Raw genomic sequence first — 26,729 nt, 5'->3', positions numbered from 1 at the left:
CAACTGCTGGTGAACATCTAATTTGGTTAGGAAGTTCAATTCATTCTAGGCTCTACTGTTATTTGTGTTTGGGTGATATTATGTGTAAAAGCAACCTTGCACTTAAAGGATTACATAGCTGCACCCCACGTGTCTCACCAGGAGAGAACAAGCTATTAATCAACAGTAGCAAATTATCTGATTTTAGGCAACAACATTGACAACCCCCCCCCCCCCCGGAGTTAGCACAAGACTAGTTGTGAGACTTGTAAATAAGACAACTCGTCATTTCCTTACACCCCGTAGGCCAATTGATCTTCAAGGACCAAGACAAAATGCTGGGCGGAATTCTCCGCCCCCGCGCGGCATCGGGAAGGCCGTCGTGATCCCCCCCCCCCCCATCCCCAGGGGGCTAGGAGCGGTGCTCCGTAAATCTCGGCTGCCGGGCCTTGACGCTTGCGCCGGCTCCAACCCGCGCCTGCGCGGTTGCTGTCTTCCCATCCGCTGCCCCGCAAGACGTGGCGGCTTGATCTTACGGGGCAGCGGAGGGGAAAGAGTGCATCTCTTGGAGACGCCGGCCCGACGATCGGTGGGCATCGATCGCGGGCCAGACCCCTCCCGAGCACGGCCGTGGTGCTCACTCCCCTCTCCGCCCCCACAAGCCACAAAGGAAACTTTGGCGCCATGTTCACGACGGCAGCGACCAGTTGTGGTTGCCGCCGGCGTGAACCGTTCGGGAACGTCAGGCCGCTCGGCCCATCCAGGCCGGATTCTCCGAGCGGTGGGTGGGAGAATCACGGGGGATGCCAGGGCGGCGTGTCGTGAGTCGCCCGGCCCTCCCGCAATTCTCCCACCCGGCGTGGGGAGCGGAGAATCGCGGCCGAGTTATTTCAGCATGTAAAACTATGGCCCACAACACAGTTTTTAAAAATAAATTTAGGGTACCCAATTAATTTGTTCCAATTTAGGGGCAATTTAGCGTGGCCAATCCACCTAGCCTGCACATCTTTGGGTTGTGGGGGCAAAACCCATACAAACCCAGAGAGAATGTGCAAACTCCATGTGGACAGTGACCCAGAGCTGGGATTGAAACTGGGGCCTAGGCGCCGTGAGGCAGCAGTGCTAACCACTGCGCCACCGTGCTGCCCTGCCCACAGCACAGTTAAAGACAAGCCTACATATTTAGTATCGGTCCCATTTTCTTTAGAATAAGGACAATGAATATCATGGAGTGTCCCATCTATCCCGTAAAGTTGGCGCGTGCAGTGGTTCCCCATGGCTATCTTCCAGTGTCGGGCATGTTGGTCAACGGAAGGGGATGAGTGGAGGGTGATCTGAGTTGAAAGTGACATTAGAACTAGTTCATGGACTCTGCCTAATAAATGAATAATATTCATGAAGGCCCCGCCTTCTCAACCTTTCCCCCTGCCTGAGGTGTGGTGATCCTCAGGTTAAATCACCACCAATCAGCTCTTCCCCCCTCAAAGGGGAAAGCAGCCCATGGTCACCTGGGACTGTGGCGACTTTACCTTCTTTATCTAGTAGATGATTATTGAACGACGCTGTCAGAAGTGTGTAATCAATACCGAATGGCTCTATTGACCTTGTATGAAGGCAAATGATATAATTGGCAAGAGATATAATTGTGTTTCTAATTTAAATAGAAGTAGAGAGTTATTTTTATTTCTGATTTCAGGAATTACTCTGTCCTAGTTGGGAAAGGTTGCCCTGTCAGTGTGGTGTTCTAATGTACTTTAAGGTTCTGGACACTGTTACTTCATGTCTGATAATAACGTGGGCTTTTGCTGCTCACTACAGTCAAATAACAACTAATCGATTTTCTGTTTTGTGTGTTTTGCTAATAGGTGGGCTGGAACAGCAAACAATAAATGCTGGTACGCTGCCTTGGCCCTGGTTACACTCATCCTTTATTCGGTCGCAGTTTGTGCTGTTGTTCTAATGGTGATATTTTACACCGACACTGATGGGTGTAAGCTGAACAAGATTTTACTGGGTGTCAACACGGGCCTCTGCTTCATCGTCTCCATGGTGGCGATTACACCCTGTGTTCAGAAATGTGAGTTCATCACTTTGCGTCCTGACTCAAACTATTAAACTGGCACGTGTCTCTAGTGTTTTTATTTCCATCCCTGTGTTACTAGCTGATCTGCACGAGGAAGGTCACTGAGCCATCTCCGGTTTCAGCCTGACTTTGCTATTTTAGCTGGTGAATGACTGCGCTTGTCACCCTTCCTTCTGGGTTGTGTTTGGAGGGGGCAGGACAGGGCTTCACGGCTTTGTGTAGGCAACAAGTTAAACTAGTCTGGCTGCTCCTTCTGGAGTCGACCTCGCCATTCACTGGAGTGTCTGGTGCCCACCTCCCAATTTTTTTTATGTCACTAAATTTCCATTAGTTTCCCATTCCACAATTGCACTGTGACTAGTCATTCCCACACCAAACAAAGCCATGCGATCCTCGTGTTTACTTTACAAAAAGCTTTTGCATTCATTGCATTAAATTACAAGGCTTTGATTACATGATCAGACTGTGATACAAGTGGGCATGATTTGGTATTATCCCATGCAGAAATAACTGAATCTAACTGCTTTGCGCTCTGAAAAGGAGCTGTATTGAGACACTGTGAAAGGTAGTACAATTCCCGAGTACAAGAACAAACTATGAGCATTGTGTGCACTGCTCAGAAGAAATCCAATCTGACTGGAAATTAAATTAGGCCATGCGGAAAATGTCAGCGTCTGAAGTAAAAACCAACAGATAAAGTCACACAGTTCTGTGTGATTAGCAAGGAGTGTTGGTGGAGATAAGTGTACACTCACTCCTACATAAAGCACTCTCTTGTTACCAAGCGGTTAGAAATCTTTCTCTTGACATCATGCTTTGTTTCAACATGTTTGTATGCTGTCCTTGAGGCACAGTACTGCTAGGTACCATCACCAGAAAGTAAACTATACAGCTGTAAAGCCAACGTCTCAGTTGGGGTTTGACGCTGTGGCCCTAACTGCAGTGATTCTGCATCCTGTGAGTGCGACATGCCAATCTGACATGGCTTTGTTCTTTTAGGAAGTGCTGAGGGTTTTGGCCAAGGGTGGTATCATGACTGTACAGACTTGGAGGGCCGAAGGGACTGTTCCTGTGCTGTATTGTTCTTTGTACTGTCCATGTGGTGGGCCTTCAATCTACCTTGTGCATGTCTTCTGCACAAATCTGAAAGAGTGGCTAATTTTCAAAAGTAATGTTTTTACGGGTTTCTGCGCCATGTTCCCACTTTAAGATCACTTAAGGGCAGATAACACACTAAACATCTTCTCAAAACCAGCCTGAATAACTTACAAAAACGGATTGTCAATTTTTAAAAATTGCTATTCCTCCCCACTCGCCTCTCTGAAGAAAATGACTCTTGGCAAGAAAATGGTTGACGGGAGCTATGCTCTCCTCTCCAACTTACCATTAAAGGCGTATGGACGCTGACAGTGAGCATCAAAAGATTGTTGGACTGTCACATTGTTTGTCGTTGACCTTACTGAACCTTTATCTGATCTGTTCAAATGCTCACTTGGGTAGCAGCACTTGGGGCTCGTTGGTGTTAATTTTATCTCTGTGTAGCATCAAGGATCACTGCTGGAATGAGCATAGTGTTGGAGGAGGAATAGGCTGGTGGGGAGAATGTGTCCATTACTTAATAGGTAGAATTTTGAGAACTCCCCATCCTGAGAGTGGCCGTGTAATGCGCTCCCGCTGACTCGGAAGTCCGCTTGCCATTGCACGCTCATTGAGTTCCGCCACCCTTGGAATGAAGCCTCACCTTGGAGAGCTGTGGCCGACCACCGTCTAGCCCATCCAGGCACAGTGTTGCAGTTGCCAGAGAGGTACTACAGCGCTCTGCCTGGAACAAAGTCCCAGGACCAGTCTGAGATAGGTCCAGGGGTTGGGAGGGTAGGGAATGCACTGGAGGTTCAGGAGAGGGACGGTCGTGGCATCAAGGGTGGTGGGGAAAGGGCCGAAGCTCCCAGGTCCCAAAGGGTAGGGTGCCCCAAAGGGGGCCTGACTAGGGGCCTTCAGATTCAGGCACCTTACTTGCACCTGCTCCCGCCAGCCTAAAAAGTGAGGCTTGGTGTGAAAGGTCCATTAAGTGGCCACTTAAGGGTCTTCAAATGTGAACATTGGACCTAGACCCTGCCTAATTGTGAAATTGAGTCTGGGTTGGGTATTCAAGGTCCCAGGGCGAATCCGATCTGTGAAATTTCATGCCCCCACACCCCAGGAACCACCTTGGGGTGAGTGTAAAAACTGCCCAATACTGACCGGCTAGGTCTTCTATCCCCAAACACTTCTCAGTTAAGAACCAATCGAGTATTTCAGTTCTTTCTTAATGCTTGAATTCTGTTCATTCTTTATATGACCCTGTGACAACATGAATCTCAGTTTCATTAATATGTCTTATTTTCACAAATTTGCACTGTACGTCTAGGGGTGAAGTTTCAACCTGGGGGTGAAAGTTGCACTCGATAGTACTCCCATCTCTTAAAGGTTTTAGTCTCTCTATTTTCTACTCAAAACTATTTGATGCCACTGTGCATACGATCTGAGCTAGTGTGATTGGCAGCATTTAAAAATGTAATTTGAAAGGAAGGTTTAGCTTTTAAAAAATGTTTGCTTTTGATATATCATTGATACACTTAAGAGTGGTAACTTTTATAAAGGGATTTATCACACAGAAATAAACATTTTATCTTCGTGCTACTCCATCGGTCGCCGGGCGAACGTGGCCGGAGAATCCCGCCCATCCTCTCAACACCTATTCTGTCAAGACCTTTAACGGTTTCGATCAAGTCGCCTCTTACTCTTCTTTTTTTTAAATAAATTTAGATTAGCCAATTCATTTTTCCAATTAAGGGGCAATTTAGCATGGTCAATCCACCTAGCCTGCACATCTTTGGGTTGTGGGGGCGAAACCCACGCAAACACGGGGAGAATGTGCAAACTCCACACAGACAGTGACCCAGAGCCGGGATCGAACCTGGGACCTCGGCGCCATGAGGCAGCAGTGCTAACCACTGTGCCACCGTGCTGCCCCTCTTACTCTTCTAAACGCCAGTGGATACAAGCCTAACCTGTCTAACCATTCCTCACAGGACAACCCACCCATTCCTGGTATTAGTCCAGTAAACTTTCTTGGATTTTCTCTTTGCCCATTTACATCATTCCTTTAAATAAGACCACGGTACGTAATACTCCAGATGCGGTCTCATCAATGTCCTGTAAAACTGGAGCATAACTCCCTACTTTTGTAATCAATTCCCCTCACAATAAATGATGACCTTTTAGTTTTTCCAATGACTTGCTATACCTATATACTAGCCTTTAAAAATGTGATGTCAAGCATTTGGCTCATATGCAGTCATTTAGGCCCACGCCCTGCTGCGCCCACATCCTGACACACAGGTATCTGAGATAAGGGAAGGTAGAGCCCAATAAAAAAAGTTAAAAGAATAAACAGTTACGTGTTCTTTGATTGCCCTTGAGGCATTGATTTTTAAATATTGCGGCCGATTTGGACTGGATGGTTTCTTCATGGAGGGGATTAGATGTAGAAGATGTTGCAATTATAACGAGATCTCAATTCGTTTGTAGATTTCAGCAAGGTTGCCTTCCGAACTAGATAAGACACTTCTTCCAAAGAGAGAGGGAGGGCGAGCTCTGAGCCTGTCTCGTCTGCTTTCTTTTTGTTTTATTTTTATAAATTTGGAGTACCCAATTCATTTTTCCAATTGAGGGGCAATTTACCTACCTTGCACATCTTTGGGTTGTGGGGGTGAAACCCACGCAAACACGGGGAGAATGTGCAAACTCCACACGGACTGTGACCCAGAGCCGGGATCGAACCGGGACCTCTGCGCCGTGAGGAAGCAGGGCTAACCCACTGCGGCACGGTGCTGCCCCTGTCTCATCTGCTTTCTTACAAATCTCTTTGCAGTGGCTGTTTCCATCCAGTTGAAAAGTCGCAGCTTCAAAAATAAAGGGACATGGCCTCGTGACAGACTGAAAATTACATTTTTTCAAAATTACAGATTCATTTCCTAGTTACAATATGATACAGTAGTCAGTTTATTTTATAAAATACATTCAAAAGCTTATAAAATAGTGCTATTAGTGTCATTGAAGCTGAAAGAAAACAACTTAGTTTTTGGAGCCTTCCCAAAGGCCTCTAATGAGTGCCAATTATTCAAAACTCCCAGTGGTGCTGAAATTATCCTAGGGCTGTGGCCAGTTTTGTGGGAGGAATGTTTATAAAACAATCACAAAAGATCGGGGTAACTGCAATTGCTCTGAATGTATTTTGTGTTGAACATTCTGCAAAACTTCGGCACCATAATGCCAATGAGCAGAATTTCCAGGCCTTTGTGTTTAAAGAGTTATTCTTGTATAATATAATAATTGCTTAAGCACAAGTAGTCTTCAATGAAGTTACTGTGAAAAGCCCCTAGTCACCACATCCCAGCGCCCGTTCGGGGAGGTCGGTACGGGAATTGAACCTGCGCTGTTGCTTTGTTCTGCATTACAAGACAGCTGTTTAGCCCACTGTGCTAAACCAGCCCCTTGCCAGCATTGTAGACAATGCATCCTCACTTCCCACGTGATTTTCAGCTGCTGGTTCACTTTTTACAACCCCTCGCACCAGCGGAATCTTCCAGTGCCACCAAAACTGATGGGTTACTCACTGAGCTGCAGCAAGATGCCGTGATGTTTACCACGGGTAGGGCACAACGAGGCTGGTTATGTATCTGGCCCGGTCTCTGGGGGAGATGGATCAAATCCTGTTGGCACTAATCAAATTCATGCACTAGCCACCATTTTAATATAATTAATATTATTTCCTTGCTCTGAGTGTTTCACATATTAGCCAAAATAAAAGCAAACATTAGCTATTAGTCTTGTCCAATTCTCTTAAATGATTCCTTTTTTTTTTCTAGATCAGCCTAACTCAGGCCTCCTACAGTCGGGGGTAATCAGCTGTTATGTGATGTATCTTACCTTCTCTGCACTGGCCAATGCACCTCCAGAATATGGTACGTACATATTTCCCAATAGCCAAAATAATTAAATTCCTGTTTTTTGTAACAAATTGTTTGTTTTGATTTATTCAAACATATGAGACCCTGAGGGGTCTTGACAGCGTGGATGCGGAGAGGATGTTTCTTGTGGGAGAATCGGGAACTAGGTGGTCACCTTTTAAAAATAAGTGGTCGGCCATTTAAAAAGACGAGGCAAAATGTTTTCTTCGACGGCTGAGAGTCTTTGGAACACTCTTCCTGAAAAGGTCATGGAAGCAGAGTTCTTGCATATTTTTAAGGCGGATGCTTGGTAAGCAAGGGAGAAGGGGTGATGAGTTATCGGGGGTAGGCAGGGTTTGAGGTTCCTGTCAGATCACCATGATCTTATTAAATAGCGGAGCAGACTCGAGGGGCTGAATGGCCTCCTGCGCCTTGTTTGTATGTTTCTTTTGAATAAAATTGTCATGTCTCTAAAGGTTTAGTGGAACTCACAGTTCTTCCTTTCCCTACAGTTATGAAGGGGAACGTGAACACCACAATATGCACTCCTCAGCTATTGGGCAATGGTCTTCAAACGGATGACAAGCTTGTTTCTATGCTGGGAGCTATTATCATGTATGGCTGCGTGTTGTACGCCTGGTAAGTTAATCTCTTGCTTTGCTGTTCCAAGACAGATAAGCCAGTATCCGGACATGCTTACAGGGATCAGACTTTCTGAGTGGCGCTGATCCCAAACAGAATCATTGTGACGAGTGAGAAAGCCCTCTCGTCCAATACTCTTTTGGACTGCAGTGTTGCTCTCAGCGCTGTCTAATTCTGCAATTTCAGTTGCAGAAGTGGATGCGCACACTGAAACTGCGTTAAATAAATGTGGACATTGGCTAGTTCTCATCCATCATATCAGGAATTAACACAAATGTTGCTGTCCGATTTGGAAGCTGTAAGTTTGCAATTGTACAGCCTGTTTCTGGTAATTTTGGATGGAATGTAGCAATCTGTTGAGGGAAGAGAACACTTCCAGTTCTGGATGGCATCTGCCCCTGTAATCACTGAAAACTGCATTTTAAACACCAACACTCGATCATTTGGAGTCCTCACTCGTTTGTTTCTGCTAGATTTTGTGTTTCCTTTTTTAAAATTAAAATTAAAATTCAAAAAACAATTGCAGTCTGGCTAGAACATGAACTCTGAATGCAACCATTTAAAAACACTTGAATGGTTTCAGATTTGCCTTTATTTTTATTTTAAAACTGCAAACTTTTTTTTATAACGTCCTGTGCAGTGGCAGCTTTTTCCTGCCTGTGAGGGGGAGGGGAGGAAAGCTGCTGTTGGTGTTTACTGATGCAGAATTGAAGCTGTGCTGGTGAGAGGCGTGGGATGGGCCCTTTACTCTGTTATCTCTGTTGGATTGATCTTCAGCAGCCTGCTTAAAAGCAGAGTCGACTTGGGCCGAATTGCAGTCAGTTTTCTGGCTGTTAATTAGGACCGGAGAGGGCTGCTCTAAAAATGCATTCATGCAACTAAAGGTCAAGTGGAAACTATGTAGAGCGTTAAACAATGCTTCAGATTTGCAGCAGCTCCAGGAGGAGGCAGGTTATGTGTGTTAAGCATTTTGATGGTGAAACTTTAAAAACAATGCCATCAGACAACTGAGCCACAAGGCTAGGGGGAAGCATTTGGCCTCTGTGCTGAGATTATCAATGCTGCTATAATCTGGAAAAGCACGGGAGTGGACAAGTGAGGCATTAGTGTTGTTGCCATTTTGTGATTAATGGGTTATTGAGCAGTAGAAACCCCAATCTGAATTCAGAAATGTGTTTTCAAAAATGTTGTTTCTGTTTTTAGCCTAACCTCCACGACCCGTTCCAGCTCAGCAACGCTGGGAGTGAGCAGGATCCCAAACTCTGAGCCAATTGTGAGTATATATCGGATTTGTCAAAGTGGAAGAAACTGAGCGGGATTCTGGGTCGGGATCCCCCGTTTCGCCGGCAGTGCACTAATGCCCACGGATTTCTCAGCAGCTGGGGGTGCCCACAATGGGAAACCCCATTGGCCGGTTGCCGGGACAGAGAATCCCGTCTCTGGTGCGGGTGCGCCACACCAGAAAACGGGTGCGGCGGGATAGAGGATCCCATCCACTATGCCTGGACATAAGATTAGTTTCAATCTGTCATACCCTTGTTTCTTACATGTCCCAATGCTGTTTCATTGACTTTTGTTCTATGCAAACGCTGTGGCTTGTCCGTGCATGATGCCTGGGGTGGGGTAGGGGTGTGGGTGTGGTTTATAATTTATTATTAGATAAAGAAAAACATATTGCCAACCGGATCTTTGTGGCATTTTAACCAGTGGGACATTTTGCAGGTCTGTGAAAAACTTCACAAAATGGCCTTGATGTTATGGAAATCCAAAGATGGGTTTGTGAGGTGGATTGGCCACGATAAATTGCCCTTGATGTTCAGGGATATGCAGGTTCAGTCATGGGTTACGGGGGTATGGCTGCATGAACGGGTGAGTGGGCATGAGTAGAGTGTGTGTTCATGAGTAGAGTGTGTGTTCGAAGGGACAGTGCAGACTTGATAGGCCGAATGACCTCCTTTTGTACTGTAGGGATTCTATGAAAGGAACCATTTTCTTTATGCAAGTGAACTAGCCAACTGAAAATAATAAAGATAAATGAGCGGCTCAATTTTTAAAATTTTTTTATTAACTTTTAAAAATCTGCCTTGGAATTGTTTTTGGAAAGGGATTTTCCAGCTTTAAGTCAATTTTTAGAAAGTGGGTCCTGATGGGATTTTTCCTGTCAAATGCATATCGTTGAAAATGAATAGATTAATGTCTGAATGATATTGTGGATCTTGGGTGTGTCTATCGTTTAACTTTTCAATCTAATCTCGCCTCCCTCCACCTGCAGTAAAGGATATTTTTCCAAAGAAACATTTTAGATTGACAAAAGTTTATGGCTATAATCTAGTGTTTCTGTTTCAGAAGTGTATCAAAAAGATGTTGATATTTTAATAGAATTTATATGTTTATTCCCGGAATAATATTTTGAGAGTTTGGTGGGCGGAATAACTTTAATTATAAATGTATGCCCAGTATGTTAAAGCAAAATTGCAGGCCACGCAACCATTCAAATAGGCCGAACTGAAGTGAGCTTGCAACAGCCTGTTGGTATGCACATGTGCTTTCATTTCATGGCCTGTTCCTAAGTACTCTGAATACTTACACCTACATTCTGTGTACTGGAGATCAAATCCTCCACAGCATGGCTTGCAACGTCATTTCATTCATGGTGTTGAAATACAAAAAATCCCAGCAGTGAAACGGCTTGAAAGTAAGCTTGAATAAATTGCTGAGTGAATTTCTTCAATATATACTATGTAATAATTATTGTTAGCGTCTTCACTTTGGGTGTGGTCGCAGACTGATAGTTACATTGTTCTGATTTCGAGCTACCTACGCAAAGGCTGACAGATATTTGATAATTGTAGTTTTGATATGACTCTGTTGCTGTAAATAATTTATTTTTTCTTCAACATGTACGATGCACACTAATGTAAATAATGAAAGGATGTTATTGGGACTATTCCCACAGATGCGGTGGCAACTTGTGACTCTTGAGATGTTGTTTTTATATTGTCCTGCAAAGTTTTGATATTAAGTACTAAAATTCCAATAAAAATATTTTCAGAAAAACAAAATAAAGCTGACGGAGATTGAACGTCCTTAGTTGCTCTTCAGAAAGTAATTTTGAGCCTCGGCAGCTTGTGAGGTGAAGGGGATCCTATAGTGAACATAGTGTTGTAAAGAATCAGCCACACCAAGTTGTGATAGGGGAGGATTTACATGTGTTTGTCCCTAAACAATAAACCGTTCTGCCATCCCCTCCCATCCATTGGACAATGTCTTGGTTGGAGGTGAAGTGCAGTCCTTGTTGCTGCTTATACATTTTTCTCAGTGGTTACTATAATTGAGTGCCAGGCGGAGGCCTAAGTTTGTACAACTTGTGTGGAATTGTGACCTGAAAAGGAGGATAATTGCAAAACATCAAAATGTGGAAGAATGGCATGCAAAGGGAAAAAGCTGACAGTATTGTTCATCTCCGAGCATTAGTGAGACTGTGTTAGAATGGGAGAACTCTGCCCAAGGTCCTGTTTGACATGATAAGCGGTGTTTTAATGTAACATCTCATTGTCTTACAGGAAGCTCGCTGCTGCTTCTGCTTCACGTCAGATGAAGATGGTAAGTTCCAATCTTGCATTACTCAAGTTTGGAAACAAACAAACCGGGGGGTGGAATTGAGCGTAGGCTGGGGACACAGAATCACACCAGTTGTCCGAATTTCACGCGGATTATACACGGGGCAACAAATGTGAAACCAGCTGCTTTGTGCTCCCACCATCTCCAATTTCACCGCCACTGTCTCAAGTCACAGGCAGACAAACCGGTCCTTAGTAGATTCTACTTATTGGCTATTTAGAAAGCAAGAAAATATTTCCCATAAAACACCGCCTTTTCTTAAGGATGCATGCAAGTCCCTCTTTCTTTACAGAGACGATTACAGTTGCGGTGAAGACAGATTCCAAGTTTTATGGAGTTATCCATAATCCGTAGAGATTTGTTCACAGTAAAATGCACAGATTATATCAGATTACTGACCAAGGGTTTCAAAGCACTTCCAATTATGTTCAGAGCGTAAACTTGGTCATCTCCTTTCAGTTCTATGAAGCAACAGCACAACTTACACTGCTAAACTGCAACAATAAGTTATCGAGCAGACTGCCCCTTTAGGCGTCTATTCTAGTTTGCTGTTACAAATTTGCCTTGTTTGCTGCTCTCCAAACAATGGCAATTGTTGCGGAGGCAAGGAGGAGATGTGGACACGATTCAGTGGAAATAAATCAAAGTCTGCTTTTGGATGTGTTTGACAAGGTGTTTCTCGGTGACTGTAACACCGAGATTCACTGTGCTATTCAACGGCACTTTTGTTGGTTTTTTGGACCTTGGGGACTTTCTCCCCGTCGTGACCGCACTTAAACAGGACTAGCTCCTCGCAGATCGCTGGCCGCCGTTTGGACTGGCTGCCCTGATCTCTACACTGCCCCCACCCCGCTTTCTGGACCCCCCCCCCCCCTTTCCAGGCCCAACCCCTGGCAGGGCCCAGGAGCCAGGGGAGTGTCAGGCTCCCTGACCACCCAGGTGTGTCTAATGGCCTGCAAAACCCCCTGAGCTGCTGTCACACCTGGTCCCCGTTTGTGGAAACCAGTGCCAAACGGCACCTGGTTGAGGACTCACAGGCGTGGCTGTTGACTCCCGTGTGCTGGGTAAAAGCTGGGTCCGGTTATTTAAATGAGCTTAATGACACAAGTCAGAAGTGTAATGGAATACTCCCACTTGCCTGGATGAGTGCAGCACCAACAACACTCCAGAAGCTCGACACCATCCAGGACAAGGCAGCCCACTTCGGCTAGTAGGGAGTATTTCATCACACTCCTGACTTGTGCCCTGTAGATGGCGGACAGGGTTTTGTGAATCGGGAGATTAGTTACTCACTGCGGGATTCCTAGCTTCCAGCAGGTTCTTATAAGCACAGCATTTATATGGCTAGTCCAGGTCAGTTTCTGGTCAGTGGTAACACCCAGTGGAGGATTCAGTGATGGTAATGCCATTGAATGTCATGGGTTGATGGTTTGATTCTCTCTTTTGGAGATGGTCATTGTCTGGCACTTTTCGTGAGGCGCAAATGTTACTTCCCACTTGTCAGCCCAAGCCCGGATGTTGTCCAGGTCTTGCTGCATTTGGACATGGACTGCTTCAGTATCTGAGGAGTTGCGAATGGTGCTGAACATTATGCAGTCATCCGCAAACATCCCCACTTCTGACCTGGGGCGGCATTCTCCCATACCTGGCGTGACGGAGGGTCCCAGAGTAGGGGAGTGGCGCCAACCACTCAGGGGTCGGGCCTCCCCAAAGGTGGGGAATTCTCCCCACCTTTGGGGGCCAGCCCCGCGCCGGAGCGGTTGGCACCAGAAGACTGGCGCAAAAAACTGGCGCCCCCGGCAGCGGGGCTGGCCGAAAGGCTTTCGCTGGTCCACGCATGCGCCAGCAGTGACATCAGCAGCAGCTGGCCGCTGACGTCACTGCCGGCGCATGCGCGATGTGGGGTTCTCTTCCGCTTCCGCCATGGCGGCCGCGGAAGAAGAAATAGTGCACCCACGGCACTGGCCCAGAGTCTGAGCGGGGGCCCCGATCGCGGGCCAGGCCTCCGTGGGGGCACCCCCCGGGGTTCGATCGCCCCCCGCCCCCCCCCCCAGGACCCTGGGGGCCCGCTCGCGCCGCTGATCCAGCCGTTCCAGAGATGATTTAAACCTCAGCGGCGGGAGAGGCCTCCCAGTGGCGGGACTTCGGCCCATCCGGGCCGGAGAATCACCGCAGGGGCCTCTCCAATCGGAGTGGCGAGATTCCGCCGCCTCCACTTCCCGGGTGGCGGAGAATCTATGCCACGGCGGGGGCGGGATTTTAGGCGGCCCCAGGCGATTCTCCGACCCTGCTGGGGGTCAGAGAATTTCGCCCCTTATGTTCGAAAGAAGGGCATTGATGAAGCAGCTGAAGATGGTTGGGCCGAGGACCCTTGCCTGAGGAATTCCTGCAATGATATCCCGTGACTGAGATGACTGACCTCGAACAACCACAGCCATCGTCCTTTGTGCCAAGTATGAATCCAACCAGTGGAGAGTTTTCCCATTGACTCCAGTTTTGTTCGGGCTCCTTGATGCAATACTAGATCAAATGCTGTCTTGATTTCAAGGGCGTCTCTCTCGCCTCACCTCCGGAGTTCAGCTCTTTTGTCCATGTTTTATCTTTGTCCATGTCCATGTTTTGTCCATCTGGGGCTGTTTAGCGCAGGGCTAAATCGCTGGCTTTGAAAGCAGAGCAAGGCAGGCCAGGAGCACGGTTCAATTCCTGTACCAGCTTCCCTGAATAGGCGCCGGAATGTGGCGACTAGGGGCTTTTCACAGTAACTTCATTGAAGCCTACTTGTGACAATAAGCGATTTTCATTTCAGTTCATTTTAACCACGGCTGTAATGAGGTCAGGAGGTGAGTGACCCTGGCGGGATCCAAACAGACCTTCAGAGATGTGCCACATCAGGCTTCTCTACATAACAGGCAATAACATTCAAATTGAAACCCTTTTCTCTTTTGATTATAGTTGTTATTTTCATAAGGAAACCTGGTTGTATTTCAGTGCCAACTTACAGTAGGCAACATAAACTGCGCTATGTTTAGCTGCTGATTTCCTTCCAAAGCCGCAGTTTCATCACTTCTGTGTTTTCTCAAAAGAAATGAAGTTTATTTTACATTGAGCAAACCATAGCCGAAACAAGCACATAATATATAGAACCTGAAAGGAATCTGTTAGTTGTGATTACTTTCTCTGGATAATCTGAAATGTATTTATCAAATAGAAAACAATGCAATGTGTCCTTTCTCTAAACTCCTTTTTCCCCCCTCTGCGAAACTAGTGACCCTGGGCCATTTACTAACTGGCCCATATGGGAACTTGAGCCACTCCAGGACTTTGCCCATGATATTTTTGAGTCAGTCGAGAGATAGTGTGGGATAATGGCTTGATTATAGTAATCTCCTCCATTTTTTAAATTCCATTTCCCTCTCCACCTCCTCTACCCCAAGATGAGGAAGTGCCTGACTCTTGGGGTGGCACGGTAGCACAGTGACTAGCACTGTTGCTTCACAGCACCAGGGACCCAGGTTCAAATCCCGGCTTTGGTCACTGTCTGTGCAGAATCTGCACGTTCTTCCCGTGCCTGCGTGGGTTTCTGCCGGGTGCTCCGGTTTCCTCCAATAGTCCAAAGGTGTGCAGGTAAGGTGGATTGGTAACGCTAAATTGCCCATAGTATCCAAACGTTAGGTGGGGTTGTTGGGATAGGGTGGAAGTGTGGGCTTAGGTAGGGTGCTCTTTCAAGGGCCGGTGTACACTCGATGGGCCGAATGGCCTCTTCTGCTCTGTAAATTCTATGATTTCCCCATCTCCAGTGAGATGACTGCTGCCAGGCATCTTGCACCACATTGGAGTTGCAATGTTACCCCATAATCTTTAGTTGTTAGTCGACAGGCGCATGTACGGGTAGAGTACCTCCACTCTGGCAAGCTGGGGAACGAGTCCGAGTCAAATTCCATAACTTGTCGGATTTCCGGGGGTTAGGGGAGAAATTTGAACGCCTTGATTCAGTGAATGCAAGAACACCACGTGATAGGGTTGCAAAGCACTTTAAGTTATTGGCATTGTCACTGCTGATATTAATTAATTTCTCAGGCACTGGATTTAATAATACTTGCATGCCTTCCCATACATCAACACACCCTGTTTGAAATGAGAAAATATCAGTCAAACTGAAATGATGTTAAAAATATCCTGTAGCTGTCACTGAAAACTATTTTGTTTACTGTTCTGGCAAGATTGTACAGTACTCTTTCATTACTTTCTTTGAACTGACATAGACCAGCTACCAGAAGGCACCCATTTGAGAATCAAGTGCAATATTTGCATTTAAGCCTGCGGGCATCTATTTGGGTAGCCTTAATGGCATCGAGCTCAATACAGGTGTCATGTATTGTAGCAAGAACAGACATATGCTCTGATCCTTATGGATAAATACTCTACATCTTGGGATCCTGCAAGAGTCTTTTCCAGAGTTAATTCAACCGTCTCTGCCACATCTGCACTAGGTTGAATAGGGCCAAGGTTCACTCGTGTGCAGGAAATGATACGACTGCAAAGCTGATCCGTACTTGGCAACTCCCCAAACTTTTCCGAGCTGGGTTAGGTGGGACCAAAGTTTGCTTGAGTGCAGGGAAGAAAAATCTGCCTGATTTGACATACTCTACCTGTACTCCACAACTATGTCTTTTTATTTTGTGAGCAATCTTGCATATTCACTCAAGCCGGATTGAATATTTAATGTATGTGCTGGTGGGGTTCTCATCAATTGTTGTACTTGATCAATTTTCTAACTGTGTTGACCTGTTTACCTCCCTACAGCAGGTGACTGTAAAGTAGATGGAGCTGAGAAAGGAATCCAGAAGGTGATCCACAATGAAAACACTGCCGTTGTGTACAGTTACTCCTTCTTCCACTTTGTCTTTTTCCTTGGCTCCCTATATGTGATGATGATATTAACAAACTGGTTTGAGTAAGTACATTTCTGGCAATTTCTGCGTAATAGAGCTATTATAAAAAATTAGGCTGAAGACCTGCATTTGTATAGCGCTTTCATGACCACGGGATGTTGGGGTGTCTTGCCATGTTTTACAGGCAATGACATGCTTTTGAAATGTAGCCACTGTTTTAATGTAGGAACCACAATGATGATAAATACAGGCACTATTGGATTCCCTGTTTGTCGTAGATAATGATTTTAAAAAGGACAATTGAGTACTGAAATCAATTTGTCTCCTTTTAGTCAGCCTATGCACATATATAAATCTATCAATCACTGAAATTGCTCCAATTTATCTATCTAGAACAGAAATTGATGAGCATTAGGATTATTTTGTCGAACTGCATTATGAACCTAAATATATTGGAGCTTGGGAGCACTCGGTTTGCACTTTGTTTATTTGTGCTACAATCTTGTTAGCCAGCCAAGAAAAGGAATCCTGAGGTTTCTGCTTGCATTTTCTGACAGAGGAGCTATCCTTAACTTCTTTTGTTGAGCTTGGCCGGGCTGCTTTAGTTGTGTTTCTCTGCCAGAAAAGACTGCATACCTGTCAGATGAGTACAGAGATCTTTGATGGCTGTTGAGCTGGATGAGATCACAGAGACAGGGAGGGCCGAGGACATGAACATAAGGATAAAAATGTGCAAATTGAGGCACTGCTTGACCAGGAGCTGATGCAGGTCAGTCAGTGTTGGGTGAATGAGACTTTGTGCGAGTAAGCACAAAGGCAGCAGAGTTTCAGATGACCTCAGGTTTAGGAAGGGCAGGATTTGGGAGGCTGACCAGGAGATCATTGGGAATGTCAAGTGCTTGGTGAAGAGTCACGAATCACTTATGACCAAAGCCATAACATGTTCACCAGGTTCCATGAAGTGGGGTAGGAATTTGTATTTTCTGGATTATCATTTGTCCAGTATGGTAGAAATATTATTACGTGCACCATGCAGTCTATTTTTGATTAGAATGTGAACACGGAATGACACAACACAGTGGGAGGTCATTCAACCCAATATATCTATGGCGACTCTCTTAGCTGATTTACATTTTTATTATCCATTTTTTTTTAAATTAGGAAAATAAAGACTTAATGAGGAAGAAGGAAACTGGAGCAACATAGGCAACATTCAATAATATTGTGAGAGAGTGAGCTGGAGTTTCTGGTTCCCTTAGCCGCGTGTTTCTTGGCGACACACCGTTTGCAGGCGGTGGGATTCTCTCTTCCCGAGGCTCATCAATGGAATTTCCCATTGAAGCCATCCCATGCCGCCGGGAGACCTGAGGGTAGGGATGCCTGCCAGTGGGAGAAGAGAATCCCCATGGCCGGAGATTTCTGACCAATGCATGCAAATCCCTTTTGCTGATTCTTGTCCTGGAATCTTGCTGGGTGCTCTGTAGATGTTTACTGCAAAACAGCAAGGCCCTTTTCCCCCATCATTCTTGTGCCACACAGGACTCCAATCTAGAGGTTGCCACAAAGAGGTGCGTTGATTGTAATCTTTGAAAATTCCTTAGATTCTGGAAAAGTCCTAGCGGATTGGACAATCTCAAATATAACACCACTAATCAAGGAAGGAGGGAGGCAGAAGCAAGGCCAAATTATATTCGCCTTGCATCTCTCACAGGAAAAATGCTACAATCCATTTTTAAGGAGGTTGTAGCACGACATTCCTAAAATCCAAATACAATCAAGCAGAATCAACATGGTTTTACGAAAAATGAATGTGTTTGACAAATTTGTTAAATTTCTTTGAGGATTTATTAGATTTCTTTGAAGAGTCAGATAAAGGTTACTGCGCAAGATAAGAGCTCATGGTTTTGGGGCTGATATATTAGCATTGATAGAGAGTTGGCGGCTAACTGATTGGAAACGGAGAGTCGGGAGAAGTGGGTTATTTTCAGATTGTCAAACTGTAACTAGCGGAGTGCCACAGGGATCCGTGCTGGGGCCTCAACTATTTATAATCTGTATTAATGACTTGGATGAATAATAAATTTGCTGATGGTACACTGATGGATAGGAAAGCAAGTTGTGAGGAGGGCATAATGTGTCTGCAAAGATGGGGTAAGTGAGAGGGCAAAAAGTTGGCAGATGGAGTATAATGTGGGAAAATATGAGATTGTACGCTTTGGCAGGAAGAACAGCACGGTAGCATAGTGGTTAGCACAATTGTTTCACAGCTCCAGGATCCCAGGTTCAATTCCCGGCTTGGGTCATTGCCTGTGTGGACTCTGCACGTTCTCCCTGTGTGCGTGGGTTTCCTCCGGGTGCTCCGGTTTCCTCCCGCAGTCCAATGATGTGCAGGTTAGGTGGATTGGCCATTCTAAATTGCCCTTAGTGTCCAAAATTGCCCTTCGTGTTGGGTGGGGTTACTGGGTTATGGGGATAGGGTGGAGATGTGGGCTTGGGTAGGGTACTCTTTCCAAGAGCTGGTGCAGAATGGCCTCCTGCACTGTAAATTCTATGTCTAACAGAAAAGCAGAATTTTATTTAAATCTGGGGAGACTACAGAATGCTGGGTGCTCTTGCAGATGAATCATAAAAAATTAGCCTGCAGGTAGAGCAAGTAATTAGGAAGCCAAATGGAATGTTGAGTTTTATTGCAAGGCGGATAGAGTATAGAAGTAGTGAAATCTTGCTACAACTGCACAAGGCATTGGTGAGACCATACCTAGAATGCCATGTACTATTTTGGTCTCTGTACTTAAAACAGATATATACTTGCATTGATAGCAGATCAGAGAATGTACACTCACCTGATTCCTGGGCTGAAGGGGTTGTCTTGTGTGGAGAAATGTTGGGCCTATACTCAGAATTTAGAAGAATGGGAGATTATATTATTTAAACATATTAAATTTCTTCTTTTTAAAATAAATTTAGAGTACCAAATTCATTTTTTCCAAATAAGGGGAAATTTAGTGTGGCCAATCCACCTACCCTGCACATCTTTGGGTTGTGGGTACGAAACCCACACAAAACGGGGAGAATGTGCAAACTCCTCACGGACAGTGACCCAGAGCCGGGATTGAACCTGGGGCCTCGGCGCCGTGAGGCAGCAATGCTAAAACATATTAAATTCTATGGGGGGCTGACAGAGTAGATACTGAGAGGATGTGGGGGAATCTGGAACCAGGGGGCACAGTTTGAAAATAAGAGCTATCCCGTGTAAGATGGAGATGAAGAGGAATTTTGTCTCTGTTCATTATTGGTTTTTAGAATTCTCTTCCCCAGAGAGCATGGAGGTTGGCTCTTTGGATCTATCCAAGGCTGAGTTACAGTTAAATTTTACGGGGGACAGGATTTAAGGCTACAATCAGATCAGCCGTGATCTTATTGAACTTATTCCCGTACTTGTATTGATCCCGTATTGATCTTATTCCCGTACCAGCCTCCCCGGATAGGCGCCGGAATGTGGCGACTAGGGGCTTTTCACAGTAACTTCATTGAAGCCTACTCGTGACAATAAGCGATTTTCATTCATTTTTCATTTGAATGGTGGTGCAGGCTGGAGGGGCCAAATGGCCTACTACTATTTCTTGCGATTCGCTGAAAGGGGGGTGAAGGTGCAGAGGGACCTGGGGGGTAAGTGTGCACAGATTATCAAAGGTGGCAGGGCAGGTTCAGAGAGCAGTTAATCAGAATCCTTGACTTTATAAATAGAGGAGTACAAAAGCAAGGAAGTTATGGAAAACTGTGGTTTCGCCTGAACTGGAGTATTGTATCCAGTTCTGTGAAAGCATTCGCGAGGGTTTGGAAAATGTTCACAAGAGTGGCTCCAGGATTAAGGAACAGAGTGCTGTACAGAGATTGGAGAAGCTAGGACTGATCTCCTTGAAGGAGAGAAGGCCGAGAGGAGATTGGATAGAGGTGTTCAAAATCATGAAGGGTCTTAACAGCGTTGATGGGAAACTATTCATAATGTTAGAAGGATCAAGAACCAGAGGGAACGGATCAAAAGTGATTGGCAAAAGAAGCAATGGTGACATGAGTAAAACCTTTTTTTTACATAGTGAGTGGTTAGGTCTGAGAATGTGTTGGAGGGAGATTCAATCATGGCTTTCAAAATTGGATCATTATTCAAAGAGGAAATATTTGAAAGGCTAAATCTGCAGGGAAAAAGATGGGGATTGTCACTAGGTAGAGAACTGCCACAGACACAGTGTGGCCTCCTTCCGTGGTGCAGTCAAGAGCTAGGAGTTGACCCAATTCCAGGCTTCAACAAAGTGAAGGGTAATAATCTGTTGCTCATAGAGTCATGTTTGTGGTTTCCTGCTCTTTTAGCCACTTACTCAGTTACCTTATTGACTGAGTGGAGATTGCAGATGTCAGCCCATGCCTTTCCTGCTGCACCATGCACAACATCATAGTGCTGCTTGTGGTTAGAGTTTCCATTGTTGAGTAAATTCAGCTGGAGTCTTTATTGAAAGCTTCACCTTCGAGGGTGAATGTTATGGTGCATGAAACCTTGGGGATGTAGAGATATTGGTGTTTAATTTTGGACATGGCTTGAAAGATTAGATAGTTACCATTTTCGACCAATGCCGCTTAAAATGAATTGGTAAACAGGCACATTACCTAATGGAACATCAGTTGAATTTGAAATAACGAGCACTAATGAACTGCTTTTAAATTCCAGTGGTTTGAAAGACATAAAATATTTTGAGTTTACCAGATTGCCTAACAGACAAAAGCCATGAGTAGCAAATTTATTTTCTCTCTATCTGTCCTCAACAGCAGTTCCATTTTTAAAAATTAAATGTTTCTCTGTTCACAGGTATGCCGATGTCAATCTAGAAAATCTGTTTGTGCCTCGGAACGTCTCCACTTTCTGGATTAAGATGGCTTCCTGTTGGCTGTGTATCTTGCTGTTTTTATGGACCCTTATTGCTCCCATGTGTTGTCCAAACCGTGAATTTTCAGTGTAATTTTTTTTAACCTCCCATGACCTCCAGTTTCCCCACATACTTCATCCATCCTAACTTATCATGTTAAATACCTGCCCTGTTGTCTATTGCAACAGTTTGGCCCATCTTACTGTATTGTACTCTAGCTGTGGACTTTTTTTATATATATATATATATGGTTACAGACTCTGTCAACAACCTTTTATATGTTTTATGATATTTCTACAATTCCGTTGTGATAGTATTTCAGGGTGGTGTAAGATACCCTCATCAGTAATTGTTGAGTTTGATTGGGAACACACAATACTGTTGATTTGTCCAGAGGTTCAAGTGACAAGGTGGAGGAGGAGAATATTTGAGGGGAGGGAGATGGGCATGGGTGGAATGGGAGCATCACATGGAAGGGGATGTCTAGAGGTTCACAGGAAAGATGTTGAATTGTTGGCATACATTGACCTTGCATTAGGAAAATAAGCAATTTGAATTTAATATCATGCGTATATACAGCACAGTATCATTTTATATGCAGAAAGAAATATTATATACATTGAGTAACCTAAAGGTTGTCAAGAAATCATTGGACCTCAGTAGGTCTGGTAAATTGAAGTCCAGCAAGCTACAACTGGATCCCAATTCGTGTTTGTCCTAATTTACACTGGTACTGTAATCTATGTACAAATCTGGGTAAGAATGACTTGTCTTGTCTCCCCTGCCTAATGCATGTGGAGATGTGGGTTTTTACTCCTGAATAATTTCTACACTGAAAGGAAAACTGAGAGTTTCAGTGCTTAGTAACGAACAAAACATGTAAAATATCAAACCTTTCCATTAAAATATAGTAGGGGTAATGTAGTCGTCAAACCTTTCCATAAAAATATGGTAGGAGTAAGATTTAGAGATTTATGCAAAAGAGGTGTGTAGTTACTCGGAATATATATGGGGCAAGTGATGTTGTTAATCAAATAATCAATTTAAATTTAGTGCATGTCTCCCCTATTTGAATTTCATTGTCTAACTCTTTCCACCCACCCACCTCGCATGCTAATTCTTCTGTTAGTTGATCCAGAGGAAAATGCCTCCAGATTTAAGACAATTGCATCAGAACCATGAGGTAATGCAACATTTGTGCAACATTCAGGACCAAAATATTTTGGCAACCTGCCGACGAGAGTGAAGGGAAAAGAAGATATATGTGGAAAGGCTTCCAGGTGGCTTGGATCAAATCAAAGAATTGCATCTCCTGTGATATGTTAATTTATGAAGAAATAGAAAAGAGTTGATTGAATGGAGTGTTTTGATGCGGGTATTAGTGTGTATTTATTTAACTTGTAGGTTATGTAAAAAAAAAATAGTATTTGATGCAAAGATTTCTAGTAAATTTACATCATGGTGCAGAGCAAAGTAAATTAGTGTTACAGCAGCCAAGTTCATCCAGAAAGCTGATCACAAGGTCAAGCTGTTAATTAAGCAAACCTACCGGAATAAATCAAGTTTATGCTGCGTTTTACCAAATGCTAGTCATAAATGAGTCAACTGTTACCTTCCATTTTAGCCAAGTGGTAGCTGCATTGGCATAAGAATCTAGTCTTAATTTTTTTTGTCTGGTGAAACTTATTGATCTCCAACAGGCCAAAGGAAGAAGACTCTCTGCGGCCCATGGGGGTGGGGGTGCGCTAACTTGGTCTTGATGGCCTTTCTGAATAAACCCAAATGGTGAATGGATAAATTGAAGAACAATAGATTTTGAAGAGTGGCAGGAATAGTTCAGAACCTTTTTTTCTTATAATCTTCTGAAGTGAAAGACCCCAATACAAAGTGAACAGTTCAAAACGTGTGATTGTGCCATTTGTTGGTCCGAGGAAGTTTCTTCCGAAGGAAAGCTGATTTAGTTTTGTGGAATAGTACACGAGGTCGGGACTTTCTGAAACCAGCATCATGTGGGAATTTGAATGATGCAGAGTTGTATTTCCTGGCACCCGTTTTACAGCAAACGTCTGCGCAATAAATATATCCAATAGAGGAAGGACTGACACTGACGAGAACTGAAACTGAGCACATAGTTGATGGCTCGGTATTTTTCATTCCCCACCTGGCAGGACTGAGGAGAATGGGGATTTAAAATGTCTTCTGATGTTCCCAGAATAAAGCTGAGTGGATTTTATTTACCTCCGTAATCTCGCGCCTGCTTTCCAGTAGCATTAATGGCTGGTGGTAACTATGTTCTCTGGCAAACTTTCCTCAATCCCAGCAAGGGCATACTTGAAATGAAGCAATCAAATACAGCTGTTGCTTGAAATACACTGACAATCGAGCATCACGTCACTCGCCCGCTCAAACGCCCCATTCACGGGAGTAACCTCTTAAATTTGTGATTAAAAATTTCAACTTGGTGCATGTTAGAATGCAAAACTATAATGGCCACTTTGTGTAAATGTTCGTGAGCGCATTGAAAACGAAGCAGTTTCTGCTCAGTGCAGCCTTCCTAAAGTATTTCATTCAGAGATGGCAGCCATATCTGATTCTTTCCCCTTCTGAGGTACACCCACCAGTATATTTCAAGGAGAATTGATTGCAGACAGTGAAATTTGGTTTAGAGGGTTGTGCCTTTGTGGATATTTTTGTTTCTGGGAATTATGTGGAGGGTAACTGAGTTTGATTTAAAACTGCAACTTACAGCTTTGCTGTTGTAATAGCCCCTAGATGGGCAAGCAGCTTTGACGTGGTTGCAAGTTTATAATGCATGATTATTTTTTTCTTGGTACCTAACATTGTGTTCTGGAAAGACAAAACCTAAAAGCATTGCTTTAAAACTGGGTGTGCTGAACTGCAGTCTGTGTAAGATTACTTGGGTACCACCATTAATTTAAAGTCAAAAGTTACAGGTATGAGTTTGACTAATATTTTTCCCCCTCATTTGGTACGAATGTTATTACTGTTGGAGTGTGGTTTGCAGCAGATACAGGATTAGTTTCCTGTGAGCTTTTATTCCTATACTGGTGCTAACGATGGGCCTGCCTGCCCAATTGGAGTTTTACAAGTTTCATATGGTGGGATATTTTGGCTTCTCCCTGTGGCCATATCTCGCCACAGATTTTCTCCAAAGTGGCTCATTTTACAACTGCTTGATGGCACTCCGTGTCCAAGAGTTAAATAACTTTTTATACCTGGACCACAGACTCTCCTCTGAGGCAACAGTTCCTGCGCCAAACAATGACAAAAATCCTGGACCTTAATGTGCACGTTTTGCTACGGGCAACTGGTATTTTTTTTAAAGCTGTGGAAAAGGTTTATTCATACATTCAAGGTTATTTTTAACACGAGTATTTCTCATTGCAATCTTTTGATATGACTATGGTGTAGCACCTTTCCTGTTATTTGCGCTAGTCATTGATTTAAAATGGATTCCTTATTGTAAGTCATCCTTAAAATTGCCTAAGCTAATTTAAGATGGAAGTTTTATTTATCCAGTTACAGAATTGCTGATACTTTATTAAATTCTTTAATTTTTTTTCGCAAGTTATCCTTGGTTGTACAATGCAAAGTTCTACCTTAAATGTTGTCAAATAAAGATTGTACGTTAATACTTTTTCTTGTGTTCAATTTACGATGTAATGTTGCTTTACTGACTTTCTACCTTATGAGCAGACATCGTTTTTATTACATTTTTAAAATTGGAGTTTTTTTTTTCTGAACTCTTTGAACTGTGTTTAATTAAAATTTACAGAATGTTACACTACTCTGAAGATGTGTTTTTCTTGATCTTATTTTAATCAAATTGCCAGAACTTGCATGAAAGTGGATCCCAAGAAAAGGAATTTGTGGAATGTCTAAGAGATGGTTTTCCTGAGCCGCTTGTGACAGCCTACTAGGGAACAGGCAATTCTGGATTTGGTGATGTGTAATGCGGCAGACTTCCTTAAGGTGAAGGAACCTTTGGTGAGCAGTGACCATAATATGATAGATTTTACCCTGCAGTTTGAGAGGGAGAAACTGCAATCAGATGTAACAGTATTACAATTAAATAAGGGTAACTACAAAGACATGAGGGAGGAGCTGGCCAGAGTTGATTGGAAGGGGAGCCGAGCAGGGAAGACAGTGGAACAGCAATGGCAGGGGTTTTTGGGGGTTATTCAGGAGGCACAACAGAAATTCAACCCAAGGAGGAGGAAACATGGTAAGGGGAAGACAAGGTATCCATGGCTGACGAGGGAAGTCAGGGACAGCATAAAAGCTAAAGAAAAAGCAAACAAAGTGGCGAGGATTAGTGGGAAGCCAGAGGATTGGGAAGCCTTTAAATGCGAGCTTAGGACAACTAAAAAAGCTATAAGGGGGGGAGAAGATGAAGTATGAGTACAAGCTAGCTAGTAATATAAAGGAAGATAGGAAGTTTTTTTCAATATATAAAAGGTAAGAGAGAGGCAAAAATAGACATTAGACCACTGGAAAACGTGGCTGGAGAAGTAATAATAGGAAACAAAGAAATGGCAGACAAACTGAATAGTTACTTTATATCAGTCTTCACGGTGGAAGACACTAGTGGGATGCCAGAGCTGCAGGGGGCAGAGGTGAGTGCAGTGATCATTGCTAAGGAGAAGGTTCTGGGGAAACTGAAAGGCCTGAAAGTGGATAAATCAGATGGACTTATTTAACAGTCTCCGCATAGGAGACTCTTAAATAAGTTAAGCGCTCATGGTGTTCAGGGTAAGATCCTGGCATGGATCGAGGATTGGCTGACTGGCAGAAGGCAGAGAGTCGGGATAAAGGGGTCTTTTTCAGGATGGCAGCCGGTAACTAGTGGTGTGCCTCAGGGGTCTGTGTTGGGACCACAACTTTTTACAATATACGTTAACGATCTGGAAGAAGGTACTGAAGGCACTATTGCTAAGTTTGCAGATGATACAAAGATCTGTAGAGGGACAGATAGTATTGAGGAAGCAAGGGGGCTGCAGAAGGACTTGGACAGGCTAGGAGAGTGGGCAATGAAGTGGCAAGTGTAATACAATGTGGAAAAGTGTGAGGTTATGCACTTTGGAAGTAGGAATTTAGACATGACTATTTTCTAAATGGGGAAATGCTTCGGAAAGCAGAAGCACAAAGGGACTTGGGAGTCCTTGTTCACGATTCTCTTAAGGTTAATGCGCAGGTTCAGTCGGCAGTTAAGAAGGCAAATGCAATGTTAGCATTCATGTCAAGAGGACTAGAATATAAGACCAGGGATGTACTGATGCTGTATACGGCTTTGGTCAGACTCCATTTGGAGTATTGTGAGCAGTTTTGGGCGCCGTATCTAAGGAAGGATGTGCTGGCCTTGGAAAAGGTCTAGAGGAGGTTCACAAGAATGATCCCTGGAATGAAGAACTTGTCGTATGGGGAACGTTTGAGGACTCGAGGTCTGTACTCGTTGGAGTTTAGAAGGATAAGAGGGGATTTTATTGAAACTTACAAGATACTGAGAGACCTGGATAGAGTGGACATGGAGAGGATGTTTCCACTTGTAGGAAAAACTAGAACCAGAGGACACCATCTCAGA

General features: G+C 44.1%; 1 protein-coding gene across 2 annotated transcripts in view; it reads left to right on the top strand.

The window, feature by feature from the left end:
• Positions 1–24,935, top strand: part of serinc5 (serine incorporator 5) — a 193,143-nt gene extending 168,208 nt beyond the window's left edge. For both annotated transcript variants that reach the window (XM_038805580.1, XM_038805579.1), the window contains exons 7-13: positions 1,845–2,056; positions 6,973–7,068; positions 7,566–7,692; positions 8,899–8,968; positions 11,259–11,298; positions 16,120–16,270; positions 21,070–24,935. In XM_038805580.1, coding sequence (XP_038661508.1) covers positions 1,845–2,056; positions 6,973–7,068; positions 7,566–7,692; positions 8,899–8,968; positions 11,259–11,298; positions 16,120–16,270; positions 21,070–21,220 — 847 coding nt within the window. In that variant the 3' untranslated portion in view covers positions 21,221–24,935. The remainder of the gene's footprint in view (positions 1–1,844; positions 2,057–6,972; positions 7,069–7,565; positions 7,693–8,898; positions 8,969–11,258; positions 11,299–16,119; positions 16,271–21,069) is intronic.
• Positions 24,936–26,729: the final 1,794 nt, after the last annotated feature.

Source organism: Scyliorhinus canicula, chromosome 8 (assembly GCF_902713615.1).
Source record: "Scyliorhinus canicula chromosome 8, sScyCan1.1, whole genome shotgun sequence".
In the NCBI taxonomy this organism is placed as follows: Eukaryota; Metazoa; Chordata; class Chondrichthyes; order Carcharhiniformes; family Scyliorhinidae; genus Scyliorhinus; species Scyliorhinus canicula.
The sequence above is the reverse complement of the archived record's forward strand: the minus strand, read 5'-3'. Positions and strand labels throughout refer to the sequence as shown.